Source organism: Diadema antillarum, unplaced genomic scaffold, assembly GCF_040938485.1.
Source record: "Diadema antillarum isolate AM-2024a unplaced genomic scaffold, OU_Dant_1.0 seq00000124_RagTag, whole genome shotgun sequence".
In the NCBI taxonomy this organism is placed as follows: Eukaryota; Metazoa; Echinodermata; class Echinoidea; order Diadematoida; family Diadematidae; genus Diadema; species Diadema antillarum.
In genome coordinates, this window is record NW_027271204.1 from 176,136 (window position 1) to 195,586 (window position 19,451).

The 19,451-nt window shown below is 38.4% G+C and overlaps 1 protein-coding gene across 1 annotated transcript; it reads right to left on the reverse strand.

Annotated features, from left to right (window-relative positions):
- Positions 1–4,638: 4,638 nt before the first annotated feature.
- LOC139727237 (malignant T-cell-amplified sequence 1-A-like) lies at positions 4,639–11,802 on the reverse strand. Its single transcript, XM_071638194.1, has 6 exons — positions 11,695–11,802; positions 9,357–9,509; positions 8,180–8,274; positions 7,385–7,518; positions 6,174–6,241; positions 4,639–4,720 (listed from the first exon to the last, which is right to left on the reverse strand). Exons 1-6 carry the CDS (start codon positions 11,703–11,705, stop codon positions 4,639–4,641), a joined length of 543 nt encoding a protein of 180 aa, XP_071494295.1. The 5' UTR covers positions 11,706–11,802.
- Between the last annotated feature and the right edge of the window lie 7,649 nt (positions 11,803–19,451).

Genomic DNA, 19,451 nt, shown 5'->3' on the forward strand with positions numbered 1-19,451 from the left:
TAATGGGGTGCAGCCACCACTTTTTAGGTGGGACTTGGACGAACAAGAGCACCACCTCATGTGATAATTTCATACATCTTTTTTTTTTTCAAAAAGATGAGTTTTGCATGGTCTTTTCTTCTTTATAATGATAACTATAAATACAATACACACTCATGATTATTTTACAGACATGTACGTTTTATTCAGGGGGGCCAAACAATGATTGCCATGGTAACCATGTCTGTGATATTCCAGCAGGTCACAAGTTGTACCCCACCCAGTCCCTCTGTCATCTGAGCCGATGAGAGAATTTTGACCTTTTGACCTTTAAACTGACTCTTCCTATTCTGCTGGTTTATCATGCATTTGTTGATAACAAATAAAGCAGGATTGTTATGCACGTCATGTTGAGCATATTGGATGTTTCAACAGAATATGATAAATATGTAATAACTTGAATTTTTCTTTCTTTCTCTCCTACTTGGCATTTACTTTTATGTGGCATGTTGGTCCGACGATTTGATTCCATGTTTCACTCATTCCGTACTTGTACATTGGAACCCTTTTATAAGAAAAAAAGGAGAAAAGGTATTATCCCATTTTTATGTTGATCTGGATGTCAAGTACACAAAGGCATTGTGACTGGTGAAAGCAAAGTGTGTAGTGGAGTACTCGCATATATAAATAGGATTTATCGCGAGGATCTCGTCGCTATGTTGCTGGCAAGGGTGAACGAGTGTGTAACATAGGGGAATGCCTTGTGAGCTCGCTCATAGTCATGGATACAAATTACCAGATAATCTATTTATGTTCGTAACTGCTTTGGAAGGGCAGTCTTGTTGAAGAAGAATTTCACATGGATAGTGTTACATAGTGTGCATGGCATTATATTTTACTTCTGTGGTAGAGCATGAATTTATTGAGAGAGAAAAAAAAATGCTACTGTATGTATAGCCTGTTATAAGCCAGTGACAGTGTAAACTGGTGGTTATCTGTTTTCTTTTTAATTTTAGGAATATTTTATGCATTTGCCTTGGCAAACTTCTGAAACCTCCGTGTATGGATTTTTCTTCTTTGTTATTAATGGGCATCTTCATTTCACGCGATCATGGCAAGTCTCTCGTGAATTGTTTATGGTTACCGTAGTGAAAGATGTGCACATAATAGCAACATAAGACCTTAATATTTTTTGAATGATTGTTGATAAAAGTAGCGGTGTTGCGGTCCAAGGACTTGATTCATACACTGTATGAAGTCCGTGTCTCTGCATGTAACTGCCACATTAATGGTAAATTCAAGTGTGTATAAAAAGAGCGCGTGAAATCTGAAAGAGTGCATACACAAAACATGTACTAGGTACTATTTTTCAATTTTTGTGTCTTTGTATCTACAGTATAATCATCAAGAGGAGATGTTCATCCTGATTAAAATGTGTGCATGCAATGGCTTACAAAATGATTCGCAGTAGTGCCATCATTGTGTTGTCAGTTTTCAGTTGAATTCAGTATTGGTCTCTATACAGTGCACTCTCGTTATCACAAAGTCATCGGGGACTGGCAGTTTTCTTTGGTTAAATCAAAATTTTGTTAAAACTGAAGAGGTAATGTGTAGAAAGATATATAGATGATAATTTTGGGACCTGAATTCTTTGTTGTAACAAGAATTTTGTTAAAATCATGTTCATTACAACAGGAGTGCACTGTACTGTACGTATGCATCACAAAAGAAGCCTTATGGGATTCATTCAAGAGTTCATTGTATATCTATTGTTGTGTGAAAATGATTTGCTTCAGAATGGTCTCATATTCAAGTAATGTGCAGTTTAATGCTTCCAGGTTAGCGTCCCTGGTCAGTGACGGAGCATTAATCTGCACATTACTTGAATATGAGACCGTTCTGAAGCAAATCATTTTCACACAACAATAGATATACAATGAACTCTGGAATGAATCCCATAAGGATTCAAACAATCATCTCCCAGCATCTCCACTGATTCCCACTGATCAGTTACTAGCCTTCCCCTTTAAACATGAATCAATTAGATGAGGTATTGGTCAGTCACCGAGCCATATTCCATTACTGTAAAAGTGGAAATTTTCGCGGTGTTGATATTTTCGCGCATTTCGCGGAACCAGAAACTAGTGCGAAAATAAAAACACATGAATATTTTTGCTTGCCATACGTTCCTGTACTTGGCGTCTTGATTCCGTGGAATTAAAAACATGCGAAACTCTTTTTACCTGGCCAAGCACGAAAAATTAGTCGCGCGAAAATGTCCACTTTTACAGTACAGTACTGAAGTTTCTGAACAATTTTTTTTTTTTTTTAGATCAATGACATTTGAAGTGAAGTCATTCTTTGTGACATAAAATTTTTAAAAAGCCACTTTAACCAACAGATTAAAATCTGATGGAAATAACAATGAGTGTTCTTAAAAGAATAGGCAAAATTAAAACTGTTATGGACTTCAGCAGCTGGAATTTCATGAAACAGATGCACACCGTGAGGATGCTATGCATAGCATACAAGGTGATGATGACATCACATCATAACTCTTGAACAGGTGTGTTTACAAAGATGTCTTCTTTTAAATAGTTTGTTTTGTCAATAATTTGGCAGCTATTGCTCCTCCCCTATGCACAGTATTCATTATTGAATCGTTCAACTCATTTCCACAAACAAAACATCACCATTTCACACCTCCACTATGCACTTGAAATTATTCTAAAATGAATATTTGTTATAATTTTACAACTTTTATTATGTGCATGTGTACAAAGTGTGCATCATGTACATAACAATCATGCACTTACTGGCATATATACTTGCATCAGAGGTACTGTAATTACCTTTTGAATTACACAATTTGGAGAACTTGAAATATTATATTTAAAATTTTCATTACAGCACAATACACAATTATGTCCTGTTTATGCACTGTCTATATCTTGAAGTCAGCTTCAATGTCTGTTGTGGAGTTGGTTGTTTTGGGATTGAATTGCAGATTGATCCACTTTACAAAAATGGCTCATCAATTAATAACTCAGTGCTATGTCACAAAATTCATAAAAATAATCATAAATCTGATAGATATGGGCTGAGAAGAGCCATTTGTGAGATTAATAAAATCATACATATTTATAATTATTTGTTATTCTGTTCAAAAAATCAAAAATTATACACCTCATCCATACTGTTAGGGTTGTTTTTTGTTTCTGTTTTTTAAATCTGATTTTCATGGTACATGTACAAATTAATGTACATTGTTCACACTTGGGTGCTTTAAGACAAGGGCAAATTACCTACTGTGATGCTCCATACAGTGCTGCACAAGTACTAATATAGAACAGGACAGATTCTGAATTCTCCAAAGATGACAAAAACAACACATGCAGCACATCTACATTCACTATCTACATGTATATTTATTTTTTATAGCCTGGTATACATCTGTCAATTATGTCCAAAACAGAGAAATAGCTATGTGCACTTTAGTAATCTACTTTTGAGCCATGGAGTTCAAATTTTTGAATGCATCAACTAAAACTCTAAATATTACGTTTATTTGTGCAATCATCATCCATGCATATACATGTATACTGAGAAGCCCTGTGACAATGAAGTTGCTTACAATGAGGTACCGCTTTGAATCAGGCGAATTTGGTGGTTCTGATTTTCCATTACAGTATTTAGCTGGTCTCATATCGGTACAAATTGTATGTCCACAATGAGGTACCAGTTTTACGACAAAGTAAAATCGGCAGTCCTTGCGACCTCGTTATAACAGGATTTCCCTGTACCTTGTGTTTTGACACAGTAACAGAAACTTTCCAAACAAATTGAATCAATATCAGGGGGGTGTTTCATCAACGCTTGTCAGCGCTGACAATTTCAGCAAAATCCTTGGTTTTGATTGGCTGAGATGCTCTGGTCACTGACTGTTACTATGGTGATTCAAGTTGTCAGCACTAACAAACGTTGATGAAACACCCCCCTGGTCCTATGATTTTTTTCCCCAAAAAAATATGATCAATTCATCATCAATTCATTGATTCCTCAATGCCAAAAAGATGAACATCTGGACTAAGTTTAAAGAAAATCAGCCCTGGAGTGCTAGAGATATTATGATTTTATATAAAGATATTGGACACAAACATGCCTCTAAATATTACGCACTCTGCACCCTTTGAGACAGAAGTTTTCAAAAAATATGCATACAGTTGTATTCCTTCACAAACTGTTCACAAAAAAAGTCTTTGAAGTAGAGAACAAAAAAAGTCTTTGAAGTAGAGAACAAAAAAAAAACAACACTCACATGGTATACAGAAACCATGATAACAATTCCATCAGTATGATTTATCACTCTATAACAACATCTAGCCATGCCAAGATTATTTTCTTCTTTACCATCATAACTCTGTAGGGTTACTCTCTCTCTCTTGCATGCGCTCATTACATCAGTGCCGCAAATCCATGTTGCAATCTAGGACAGTCATCTCGCATATGCTGAAGGAATACCGACATGGCACAATGTTCGTAAATGTTCGTTTATAAGGTACACACTTCCCACTCTCATGTCATGCGAAGCCAGCATAGCACAGCCTGGATGATGTGTGTGATGGTTTTACAGTTCAGTCCTACATAAGAGTTCCAATGCTATTTGACTTGTTTCATGTGCCACAGACCATCATTTAGGTAATGCATGTTGTCCACTCCGACACCCTTGTTGACTGACCGTCTGAAATTCAAAGACACAAAAAAGTGTGAAACTTTGCAGTTAACATACAAATAGGTAGGACTAATCAAAGCAGCAGAATACTGTAAGTACTCATGATGGCCCTGTAGATATGGGAAATTTTCCAAAGTCTCAATGTTTGAGCAATCCCACCTGTTGTAAACATCATGCAAGATGTGAGATAATTGTGACCAACCTTGCCCTTACATCCACATTGATGTTTTAAGTAAACACATTTTACCTATCTACTGTATACGCTATATATTTCGCAGGGGTTTTATTTTTGCGAATTTCGCGAGTTGGGAGCTATTCGCGAATTTAACAACACGCGAAAATATTACCTTCCAAAATGAATCCCTTGCCTTGATGATACAAAAATTTCAGTACTAGTAGTATACCATGTCATGGCTTACCGAACAGACCATATACTGTACTGGCTAAGCTTGTTTACGTACCTATAGCACGTCCACGTCTACTTACGAATACTGTAGAGAGCCAATCCATTATTGCAAGGGGACCACTCGTCAGAAATCTAGCGCGATGGACTTAACCACTTCAAAAATGTTGAAGTCTAACTTATTAGTTAGCAGAGTTTGGTAATTTTTTTTCATGCAGTGTATAACTAGTATCATTCTTATTTGCTAGTAAGTTGAAAATTCACACTTTCTTTGCCACTTCATATTTTCTCTGGTCCCCCAATCGCGAATTTAACCACTCGCGAAAATGTGTGACAGCGGCAATTCGCGAAAATTTATGTATGCGAAAATTATAGCGTATACAGTATACCAACAATACTGAAATTCCTATTTCGTGCAGACATCCTCAATTGTAATCTTGACATAGATGCACATGATGTTAAGAAAAAATGCCTAAGACACAATACCATATTAATCTCTCTTTGGCTTGGTGACAAAAGTTAAATTAATGTTCTTTGTCATTTTTGAGGCCATCATATTGCTTCTACTTCCCAAGGTGAAAAAAAAGGCTTCTACAACACATGAGATCAATGGATAAATGCTGTGAACTAACCACAGAACACCATGTGTGCACCATCAGTCTAATATTTACAGCTTCTCTATCATTTGGCTAATCACGCTCAAATCTACTTTCACTGATCTTTTCTATAACTTCCATTGGTTTATTTACAATAATGGTTGGTTTTTTTTATCAAAATGGAAAAATGCTAAAACGTGTTGTCCTGAATCATTTGATTTTGTACATTCGATGCACATAATCCTCATTTGCAACACCCAAGCCACCTAAAAAATCTTGCATGTTGAGATTTAACCCGTTGAGGACGAGTCCTGAGTATACTAGGGCAAGTGTCTATGGAAAATGAGTGTTGTAGCAAAATCAAACCGTCCTCAAAGGGTTAAGAGGCAGAAGAGCACTTGTCTTCTCTGTCCACATATGAAACTTTACCACTGAACTGATGACATGGGTTTCTGCAACTTACATATCGTCTGTTGACATCTTCATCAGGCCTATTGAGAGTGCATGCTGTTTGCCCTCTGCCATTATTGCCTGGTTGATATTGATTTATTAAGGGTCAATTATGGTGTATTAAAGGTAGGGAATCCCATTTGCACGCCTTAAATGAAGAGTTGTATAAATACAGTGGTATGTTGAAGAGAATATCATTTTAGAAACTCCCATAAAGTATTGAAAGTGGAAGGTAACATTTAGTACATGTTTTTGACGGTTAGATTTTGAATTGAATTGTTTTCGGGGCTCACCGTAAATTCCAGTACATTACTAGGCTACCTTTGCAGACCCATGTACTGCATGTGTGTCCATCATGTATATTTTGTGAAGAAAGTTCATCAACACTTACAAACATTTCTATATACATTCTTACCACACACTCTATATGTTATTACATCAGCTCTTGTACTTTTAGATTTGTGTTTATAGATCACAAATACAGAAGAATGCAACAACAAGGCCTAAGTGTGGCTGACACACAGAACTACTGAGTAGTTGAGTTTTGTGCATTATTCAAATTTTAGATAACTGTTGACTTCCAAATTTCTAAGCAGTGGCCTAAGCAAGTCCCCTGAGGTTCATATTTAATGTTTTGCTGCATTTTGGGAGGTCTGTAAAAGGTATCCCCTACCTTTAAAAGAGCAAACACAGAAACAAAATTCGCATTCACTCTGACTGTGAGAGAAGGAAAATAAAAGAGTTCTATGCTAAAGACACCCTCTGATAGGCTGACAAACATTCTCCCACTGGTGCATATATGCATTAAATCAAAAAGCATGCTCTTTAGCTTAAACTTTTATAAAGGAATTTTGCTCTTTTTCTCTGCCAGAATGCTCAATAATACTAAAAATAAATAAATAAACAAATAAACAAATGCATACACACAACCACACACACACACACACACACAAATCAAAAGTCAATCTTCTTAACAGTGCCAAATTGAACCCAAGAAAACAAGATGACTGAATGAGCAAATACTGTCTTCAAAGGCTTCTATACAAAATAAAAAATAAAGAATACTAAAATGTGGCTTCAGAAAAAGTGAACATTTACTGATATCAAATAGGAGGTGTTTCTTCCTGAATACAGTTTGAATGAAAGGATAATGACAGAGCTAGACTGTGTGTGGGCAAAGCCATCTTCTATTCAATGAGCAAATTTGCCACTGCAAAAGGATACCACAATTGTGTCTTTTTCAGCAGGTATAAGTTCAGCTCCTGGAGAGGTCAGACCAGGGCACATGATGTTGGCACCACTCAAGACGAAACGTATTGCCCCCTTGTCAACCCGTTGCCATGGCAATATCGTGGGATCTGTTGGCAGGTGGGAAGAACAGGGGTAAAACATGTGATCATGGGGGGAAGACTCACATACATTATACAGCACTCACACTGACTTAGCTACACACATGAAAGGTCAAAGCCTACAATTGTATTATTGAGAGCGAAACCAGAGTGACTAAAACGTAAGGCAATATCTTTGCCATAGTTTCTTTCTATATAATTTTACATTGATCACTCTACTTCCTTCCTCTTAATTTGCATCATTATATTGCAACCATTCATGAATTCAGCGCTTGGCCACAGCTTGTCTATTCAAGAAACGCACAATGTCACAGGGACCTATTTTAGAATCTAAATACTTACTGTATAAGCGGTTATTTTCGCGAGGGTTTAATAATTCAAGAATTTTGCGCATCACAGAACTAGAGTGTGTGTGTAGGCAAAGCCATTTTGCGAATCACAGTTGGATCGCAAATTTAACAAGACACAAAAATGTCTCCATGTGCTTTGTTAAAAGAGCATTAAAGTAAGCGTTGGCGTCGATTCACAAAAACAACATCTCGCAAAAATGTCTATGACCTTGTCATTCACAAAAATATTTGTACATGAAGGTAACGGCGTATACAGTATATTTCTTTCAATATGTGTGCAGACACATAAACACTGGAAAATCTCTCTGTTGCACACTTACATTTATGTAATAACCTCAGAGTTGGCATGAAGGGCCCTCGCTGCTTGAAGAACGCTGGTTCCCCACCAATCGCCAGGATCTCAATTTTATCATGACTGTTAAGAGAAAGTATGAGGCCAATTTCATCTGCAGACAGTTTAACACATATTTGCTTGTACTTTCAGTAAAGATAACAAAATTGTACAGGAGTAAACAAATCCTCGATGATGGTAAGTATTACTTTCATCTATTTCCTGCTTGATGACTGGAAACTACCAGTTGGTTCTGTTGTGTATCTCAAGACTAAAAATGCAAAAACAACACACACACAAACAAACAACAACAAAACAAAGATCTTGAAAAGTAAAGAGTGGAAACATGACAATCAAGGAGAGTACTGTAAAAGTGGATATTTTCGTGCGACTAATTTTTCGCAATCGGCGGGGTAAGAAGAGTTTAGCATGTTTTTAATTCCGCTGAATCAAGACATCAACTACTGGAACATATGGCGAGCAAAAATATTCATGTGCTTTTATTTTGGCGCTAGTTTCGGGTTGCGCGAAGTGCGCAAAAATTTCAACACAGCAAAAATTTCCACTTTTACAGTATGTCACACTGCTGGTTACAAATTTGGTGACATCAATGGTTACAAAGAATTGAAAAAAAAAATATTCCACATGGGATAGTTCATACTGTCATGTAAGAGAATAAGCTCAAATTTCAGAGATAAATGTCAGTACAGAAGTAAAACTTTGTCAGCATCAATTCTGTGTGACTGCTGGATAAAGAATCTTAGATATTCAAAACAGACATTATGAGGTATTTGAACATTATCACAAACAAAGGTTCAATACGAAAATATTTGCTGTCTGCAATCTAAAACAGGAATTGCAATGGACATAATATTATGAAACAATGCCTACTTCATGAAAATCTGACATTCTGGAGATATTCTACCCTACTTGGGAGAATTTTAACACCAAATTTACATGCAATATGATGAAATCTCTCATTAAAAATTTATCTGATTTATCATAGCATGTTACCAACTGAATGTTCCCAATTAAAGCATGGATTTAAGACATATCCTAGACAAAACTACATTATTGAAATGTCTAAAGCTGTCACATAATCATCAAACCACAAAATGTCATTAATGTGTGATGCCTGTTTAAAGTTGCGCCTGTTTCAAACATACCATTTAACCAGCCTGTAAGACTCCTTCTTGGGAAGGATTTGATCCTGGAATTCCTCTATACCTGGATATTTCTCAATCAGTTCCGTCCGGATATTTCTGATGACGGAGGACTTCACCTGTGTCACTCCCGACACATTCTCCTTCTCTGTAAACCTGTTCATCACAACACAAACGGGGGGAAAGGGTCTCATTGTGCCAAACATCAAGTGACTACATTGACAGTTACTTTTCTCTGCTAATAAACAGCTCCTTTCAAGTACAGTACACCTCCACAGTATAATTTGGACTACGGTATTCATGACATGATAAACAAAAAATTTCTGTAATACATGAGAATGGTAGTAACAAACTCTGTCATGGAAGATGAATAAGAACTTATATGTACCTGACACACTTTGGCTCTAGCAGAGTTTCACTGTTTCAGTATTACTTCTTTAAAATGTTAAATTGAATATACATGTAATGTCTTCATCTGACCATTAACAGCTTTTTGAATTAAATATTGTGCATGTGTTTTGTGCTAAAATTATATGTATAAATTTACCTCTCAAACTTATAATATGGGCCTCTGGTACATGCATAACATAAAACCACCTATATCACATGATTCACATCCTTGACTATGACAAAGCCAAGGATGTGATATGGGTGAAAGGATGTGATATGGGTGATGGCTATTCAGATTGTGTGACTCTGTAAGCAAAGATGTGATTCAAAGTTTGCTGAGACAGCCTATGTAAAACTCTTAACTTACCCTCGCTGAAATTACCTCACTTACTCTACTAGAGCAATTGTGGCAGCATGCGGCAATGAGCACGTTCACGGCAGGTACAACATATCGTCGGTTGAGAATGATAAGGGCGTTAAGTTGCCATCAAACCCATAGTGTTCAAGACAACTTAACGCCCTTCTCATTCTCAACAGACGATATTTGGTAATATACTGCTAAACACAGCGACACACTCCATACAAGCATACCACAATATAGTAGAACACTACCAATCTACAAAAAATCAACTGATAATATGGGCACAATCTCCAACAAAAGCGTTTCTCACCTAAACAACAACATATGGCATCCAAAATCTTATTTTCAGTATTTCTTAACATCACAGTTAAGAAACAAGGGTCCAAGAAACTGGATTTTTTGTTGTTTTACTGATGTTCATGGATTTTCAAAACATGTCCTCACGTAAAATAGAACTTTTGCGAGCCAATGTGAGCTACTATTTTTCTTCTGGAAGTGGCTGTTGCCATCGAAAAAATCAGAGAAACGCAAGAAATACATCAACAACACCCCCAGAATTGTGATCCCTGTTTGCAGTCGGTGCATGTGCGCCAGCTATTTCATGTGCTTTCGCAGTGGGGATTGGCGCTTACGCACGTTCGCAAACCATGTGAAGGCATGCAGCTAAAGAACGCAAAGCACGCGCGTATTGCACAGGAATTGTACATCGTGCCGCAAGACGAACTACTACGCCGCATATCAGCGAAAACTGTGCCAGGTTCGGCCCCGTGGTCAATCTTGGCTTGACCACTGCGTTTGTCATTGCACATTGGTCATATTCTATAACAATAGCATGCATAAATAATCTTGTCTATGTTATATGAAATGCCTGAAAATAATTTGCCTGATTTGTTTACAGTGTGGAAAAAACATTAAATGGATGCAAACGGGGTATTTTACTCCAGGGACTACTGTCTAGACTTCTACTAAAAAATGATGTTTGTTTCTCTGAGTCTGACCAATATCTGTTTGAAAGTAATGAAACTACGAACCTAGACTCTAGACCAATCTACTAAGTACTAGTATTAGTGAGTAGTACACTAGACTTGAGAGGTCTGGACAAAACAGTCAGTGCAATTAAACCACACTTCTATTAGGTTCTAGTATTAGTAGGACCTAATTATTTCTCTGCCTGAAGTCTCCCAGTCGAGTTCCACCCACATCCACATAGACTAGTCTAAATAGAGTTGGTTTGGAAAATAATTTTAAACCCAAACTTAATTGACGAAGTGAATAAAATTTATAGCACACATCATTCCCATTAGCATTGCATGTGAGTTGTGCCAAATATATCAATTTCTCTTTGAACAATTAAATTTGAGTTAGTGGCTGGTCTAAGTGCAAGTGGTCTAAAAGTGCAAGTGGTCTAACAAAAAAACAGAAAGTAAAACAGTGTTTGTCTAGCCTCTACTATCTATGCAACATAATTTTGAACGTGTGGGACTACCCAAGAGTGTCCAGATTGAATTTAAACTATTAAAAAGCGTCAGATTCTTATTGACCTTATACGGTAGGTATATCATACGTGCCCTTTTCATACGGTACACTTACTTTTTAAACATCTTCAATTGGATTCAAGCGTCCTGACAATGTGGCCTCTACGTAGACGATGGTATTCGACCAACAGTTCAACTTCGGCTCTGCCTTCACAGCCTTCACGTGTGTTCACTGTTATGTTGCATACATGCCGTGCGAGCGCCGAAGGAGTAAAACTACTCGTACACTGCATGCCCGATGCCACCGACCTGCGCCTGCGATCTCGCGCGAGCTGGAGCGATCTCTTGCGAGCTGTGGTGAGCCGAGGTCGAACAGAGGGCGCCCAAAAGATCGCACCAGGTGCCCGTTGCATAAAACTTACCATTGAAATTCAATGGTAACTACCGTCAAAATTAGGTGTCACAGCCAATCAGCATCAAGGATGATAAAATTTACCGCTAATTTGAAGACTTACCGCTAGAAAGAAGCGGTAAGTCCAGCGGTAAGGGTTTTATGCAACAGGGCCCAGATCGCAGGTGCAGCATGCAGCTCGCGGCCGCCAAGGTGAGGTCGCTGGAGATTTTGGAGACGGAGAGATTTTGCATTTTCAGAATTTATAGGGCCTATGGGTGAAATATCTGGACAGTTTTCTATAAGAAATGCAAGAAAATTTTCCGCGCCTCGATAATTGGGGGGGGGGGGGGGGGGGGGGGCAAAATGATGTTTGCCCCCCTGCCCTCCAAGATCGACTCCCCTGCATACGAGGGAGTTTGATTGATTGATGGATGTACCTTTGTATATGCATGCATTGATTGATTGATTGATTGATTGATTGATATATCAAAATCATGTCTGGCAGTCAAAGGCCTATGTTATTGTCTGTAAAAGTTTAGAATCGTAATCATAAAAATTATAGATATCACAATACTCTGAATTAAAAGTGATATATAGATGTGATAAAAACAAACAAATCTAACTTTCTTGGTAAAGCTAAAAAATTAAACTAAATTAATTAATGCATACACAATTGAATGCCAAAACTATCAGTGAATGTGATTAAAACCCCCCACCACAACTTAGAAAATTACCTCAATCCGCAATGTTTCACACAAAGATGCTGTTACCATGAGTTCTAGAGTTTTTGGAATTCAAATTAAAATATTTATAAACACGTGGTAGGCCTACTAGTTTGTTTTGGAAGTTGTATCCTCAAAGTGTACTAATGACATCTATAGATGGGAACTAAGTGCGGAAAGGGTTAATTGAAAGGAGATGTCGCCTTCAACACGACTCGGGAACTTTTACATTTTTGGAACTAAAGTGACAGATCTGATGAACACTTTAAACGAGGAAAAGCTATTCGGAAATAGGTCAACCTGTTAGTAAGTACTATATAGGTATAAGTCCATGAGAAAGGGGGACGGTGTGGGAAGAGGTGAATAACCCCCCCCCCCCCCCAACGCTAGGGAGATTTAGTAATTTCAGAATTGAAATTTGGGTTGATAGGCCTATTCAACAATCTGGTGTACACTTTGGGGGAAATAGTTGGACAGTTTTCTTGAGCAAGAAAATCTCTCACCTCTCATGAATTATGGGGGGGGGGGGCAAACTTGCACCCCTCCCCTATGTTTTCATGGGACAGCCAATTTAGATCGACGCCCCTGGTGTTGAATTTGAGAGTGGGATATAGAGACATAGTAGGTAATGGAATATCATAAGAAAGTATACATAGGCATCCGGTAAAACACACTTAGGGACCATAGGAAATGTGCGTATAAATACGAGTCTTAAACACAATAAGTCATGTGCACGTACACGCATGTATAGTCATACTAGGCGTTTTATACAAAAAAAAAAACCTTCCCACTTTTGATCCTTAGTCGAAAACTATATTAGATAACACTGTCATTGATATTGAGTACATAGCTGAAAAGTGTACAATATAATTATATAGGAGGTGATTTGAATATTTATGAGAGCATAAATCAAATCATTAAATCCATGATTAATTTTAGATTTCGGTTCCAGATTTTGGTCAAAGTTTAACCCAAGAGTACAAACCTTGAACTTTACCCAGGAACCAATGATGTGTATGTGCAGTGTGTGCTTACAATGACCCTGAACAATGAACATGAATACCACCTTTCGAGAGCTCAAGCTGACTAGGCTTCTGGCCTCTTTCTCCAAGGCACATGAATGATTTATAAATAATTCATGATGGATTGACATGGGCACTGCTAGTCTGAATTCATGGTAAAGGGTAAAATACATACATGTTATATACACATGGAAAAAAAGTCAGCACTTTCCATGTGCTTGCCTATACACTATACAACATTTCAAGATGAATAAAGACTATAGCGATATAGTGCATGGCATTCCTCATGAATACGTAATTAAGACAAGTATTAAAACCCTGGTCAGTGCCTGGGTGGTAATCACAATCTGAATCCTATAAAAAATTCGAAGTTAATCTTCAGTTTGATTAAAGTGATTTAAGCTTTCATTTTTAAATTACTTCTGCCAAAATTGTGCACTATTCAGTTATTGATCTTATCAACGTAAGTGTTACTAGTTTTTGAACTTTTAAGGATCAAAATTGGGAAATGTTTTTTTGTAACACGTCCTGATAGTTCATCCAAGCACATTTGATTTTGAGCATATTATGAACATAATTTATAACTGTTTTTTCTGCATCTTACACTGCGCGTAATTTCATTCACTACTTTGTAATAATTATATAGTATATGTTAAGGAATGAAATCAAGTTTGAACTGAATTGAATTAAATTGCACATACACACACAAACACACATGCACACACACACACACACACACACAATATCAAACACATCGAGACCAAACTTACTGCGATGAAAATGTTATGCAATATGATTCAGTTGAAGTTACATATTTTGTCGTCGTCTTGGATAGTTAGGTGTAGTATCACTGTATCCCAATGACGACACAAATCTGTGATGGAGCTGAGATCGGAAGGAACGGGGGGGGGGGGGGATGTCGAGGGAAAGCATGCCCAAACAGCAGAGCTTATCGATAATTCAGGCCGAAGCACATGCTGAAATTCTAATGTGCTGTGATGTCTCTTGTATTTCACATTCGTATATGTTTGCTGTATGTTTTAAGGTTTATTGTCTTTCACCACACCATTAGCTTGGTATAATGCACGATGTATTAATTGATCTATACTAAGTCTTGTCAGAGCTGATTCGATTTTCGACGTCAAAGGGATGGCAAACGATACCATCATATTCGCAGAAAACAGATACCCCTCCCCCCCAAAAAAACAACAACAACAACAGCAACAACAACTGCAGCAATACAGTCATGATACACAATGACCACCACACCCTTCTCATCTTTTGTTGGATTTATGATGGACATTATATTTCATTTTGTTATCAATTCTTCGACATACATGCATTTCTCGCTTTATTAATTACATTGTCATTCGTTCCAACTCATTAAATTTCTTGTAAGAAATCATTTCATAATATTATCTTCTGCAATGAGAATCTGTACGCCTTGTATAGAAGCAATGCTATACGTTGATTCCTCTTAGTCATATCTCACATGTAAGTCATTCTCTTTTGTTTGTATTGGACAGTATTTGCACAATTATATTTTTTGTTGATATCATGATAGGCGAAATATAGACCAATAAAACCAAAGTAAACCAAAAACCAAACCTAACAGACAGTGATTCTTATATATTGTATATACAAAATCATAAAACGCATGCTGACTTTTGACTCTTCAGGGGGTGCTATAGGCCATTATACCTGAACAACGGAAATTAAAGACTCTTGAATCCTGCTTCCAGTAGCCTATTTCATATTATGATAAACCTTTTGTGACAGTATGTACTCAGTATACAGCCTATAGGGCCTGTACGGAATGGAAACGTGCATTTTTTTTCACTGTTTGTTTGTTTGGTTGGTTGGTTGGTTGGTCGGTTTTTCTTTGTTTGTTTCCTTGTTGTTATTGTTGTTTTGTTGCTGTTTATCAAACAAAGGAACGACCTTTCGGTTTGTTTATTTCTCTTGTTTGTTGTAGTTATCATGCAGAATCACTTGTTCCTCTTCCTGAAGTGCCACAACCTCGTTACTTGACAGCCAGTGCATATAAGGTATATATAGAAACATTTAAAAGAGACTGGAATGCAGAACGTGTAATACCACGGAGAACAATATGAAACACTGAATAGAAATATGAAGTATTCTGTACGATGGGAGAAGCAGAGGCGGGTGTGGTGGAGCATGCACTATGTACAGTTTGGTTTCATCTGTGATTCTCTCGTTGTACAGTAAACCTCGCATGAGTCGAAGCTCTCGGGACTGACAAAAATGCGTCGACTTAAGTGAAATTCGACTCTGGCGAGAGTCGATTTTTTTTCGACTCACAGTTATGTACATGTATTATAGTACATTTGCATGCATGTGTGTGTGTGTGTGTGTGTGTGTGTGTGCGTGCGTGCGTGTGTGTGTTTGCATTCAAATTTGTCTGTTCTTGAAGATAATGTTCTTATTTTGTTCTAAATTGAACATGGAATTTGTATCAATACTAGCAGTTAAAAGTAGTTCTGAGAATGTCTGCGCTAATGTGGCAATGTGCATGTGCTATGTCTATGGTGCAATATAGGTAGCCATCTCTGTCAACCTACCCTGAGACAAACACTCTCCCAGGCCCATCCCACCTCCATTGAACAAAACTGTACAGCCAGTCGGGCACGCACAAACAAGCTCCGCCCACTTGGCCTGTCACTAAAATATTAAAGCAGCGATTGGTTGACCAAGGAGTTCTGGCTTGACATGGATAAAGTATGGATGTGCTGTGTGTATGGATAAAGTATATGGATCGATGTGCTGTGTGTATACATGTATACATGTGTGTGTATTCGACATGCGTGCAGAGCGGTACGGTGAGTGTGCATGCTTACCTGCAGCAGGCCAGGGACGGGGTTCTTCGACATGCCGATTTTTTTGTTCTCTAAATGTAATGAGAATGCCAGACAAATCTTCTTCGGCTCAAGTGATGTAAACTACGTGTATTATGTACAAAAGGGACTGAATGTTTTACTTCGACACAGCCGAAATTCGACTCTCGTACTTCGGCTTATCCAAATATTTCTTAGAGAAAACACATACGGAAAAATCGGGACTTCTTATTTTGCTTCGAGTTAAGTGATTTTCGACTCACTCGACGTCGACTTATCCGAGGTTTACTGTAGTTGCTTTCGTAATTGTTGTGGATCGGGACACGTGAAGATGGAGGTCACAGAGGCAGTGCGTTGAACTTTTCAATTTCAAGGTTACTTTGGTTTTCTTTTGAGGTTGGTTGTCTTTTGAGATGATGGAATAGCATCAATGCGTTACTGTTGAGATTTTTCCGATGAAATTTAGATGATATTGTTAATGAATGATTTAGAGATAGATACAAAGCGTCTACAAGCCTCATATAACAGCGAGTTCGAAGATATTAAAAGAAAATATTGATAAATCTATTTTGTCGTATTTTTGCCAGTTGATATACAATTTAGGCCCATCACCGGGCTCTGGACCTATATCACAATAAGCGACCTCTTGGTGACAACGTGCGTTGTGATAGCAGTAATAGATTTAAAACTCAGTGACTACAGCACAAAGTGAATCTCTTTGCTACGAGAAGTCAGAGACCGTCGGGAGACGCTGCTCATACAATAATAATTTGCATTCTTTGTCTTCTTGCTGCCATGCCACCGGACCGCCGTCTGCGCTGTGTCCGTCCGCGTCGTGGATCTCGACAAACTTCGATCGGTGATTCCTCCCACTCGACGGCGCGCCGTCCGTATGTCCGTTCGTATCATACACAACATCCAGTGTTTGTGTAGGTCCATGGTTTCTCCAATGGGAGTGAATCCCACGCACACACATTAGCATGCTAGCATCCATCGATGTATGCCGCACCGTCCGCATCGCGCAGCACACCAAGCATCAAGCAACAACACCTAGCTAAAATACATACACATTGTAACTGTACTACGACAGGTGTATCTATGTGGAAGAAAGGAGCCTGTACTTCCGTGATGAAGTTGTTCGTACGATGTTTTGGTATGTATAAAAGTACAAGCTGGGCAATCGTATTGCCGTAAGCTGTTCATGGAGCGGTAGTTTTGATTTTAGTCCCCGTAGAGCATACCTTCTCATCGCCGTTGGTTTTTGCCTTTGAGGTGAGGGTTTTGCTGTAACTACACGTTTATAGGGTTGTAAATGGTGTAACAAATTCAGTCAGCAAGCGCGGCCGCGGCGGCGCTTTCAGTCTGTCTCACCCGTAGTACCGCACTGAGGCCCGGTACCGCCGTCGCGGCTGCTAGTAGTGCGCGTGCTACATCTGTACATGTATGTAGCTGGGTTGTGTGGCGGTTCTGTGTCTGTTCCGCCGACGGCCGACAGTGAACTGATGATTTTATAACAACCCCGTAATATAAACAGGTATAACATACAAACCCAGCCAACACTGGCAGCAGTAGTTACCCGGATACATTCCATAGCCAGTATAGGCATAAGTGTCAACATTTTGAATAATAAGTCTTATAAAGCGCTCATTCTACCTAAAAAGTACTCGTGGTCAGAGTATGGTAGGTGTCCAACCTACCGACCGGGTCCATAACGACCGGCCGCGCATTATAATGGCATTGCGCGTACAGAAAGAAAATGTACGCATGGGACTACGCGCAACGGTGTTCGATTCTTCACTGGGCTACGCTACCGAGTAAAATGTGGCGAAAACAACTAAGTATTCCCTCTAAATTACCGAAATTTAGCAAAATCGAGTAAGGTTTATCGTGTAACTACATATAACTAGGCCTACCTTTGCTGACTCGTTGTTAGATGTAGAGTATCCTTCCGTAATAAATTTGACGATTTTGACCGCAAAATTGTCACCGCCGCTTGTAGGATCGTGCACACACGTTACACACATACATGACACAAACATTTTGTCGCCCGCTACGACCGTACGAGTTGATGCAGAAACGAGAAATGAATGTGAAACAACAAACCGACTCATCTAATTTATTTCAATTACGATGAAAAGTTTCCTAATGAAAATCAAGTCAAATTCATCAAACAGTCCTTCAAAAGTAATATCGAAGGATTCAAAATATATTCAAATATTATTGGGGAAAAAATGACGGCTAGAAAAAAACAGCGGCCTGTCGAAAAAACGCATTTAAGTGCCCTTTATACGCATTGTCAGGGTGGTCGGTTGAAATGAGCAGGGCAACTGAGTGCGGAAAAAATGACACCCCACGCGTTCGAAGACGCCTTCTAAGAGCGCGTACCTCAGATCGCATTTTTAGTGCGCGCTTGTGAATCCGGAGTATTTTCTCCACACGTGAGTAAAATTTCAGTCAAATTGTGAGATTTTTCACGTTTCTATTGATAGAAGAAACGTTAGGTGTCCGGTATTATGTTCACCCAACCATACCAGTTGAGTAGTGCTCAGAGAGGCTGGCAGTGCACTTTGCACAAATTTCTTGATGATATAGTTGATAATTGCAAATAAAGGACTGAATTTCAATCAACTTGGAAAGAATAAAGTACAGTTCGGGAAACCCACTCACAAGGGGGGCCCCTCCTTATAAGTAACCCGTCCCCCTTATAAGTAACCCCGTCCCCCTTATAAGTAACCCCCGGGGCACCCCTTATAAGGAGTCTCCACGCTTTTTTGCAATGCAACGCGAAAATGAAAGGACTGCGGCAATTCGCTTGATTATGTCCATAAAGCTTCACAAGTTTCCTAGTTACTCACGAAATTTGAGCAAAATCGGTTTGA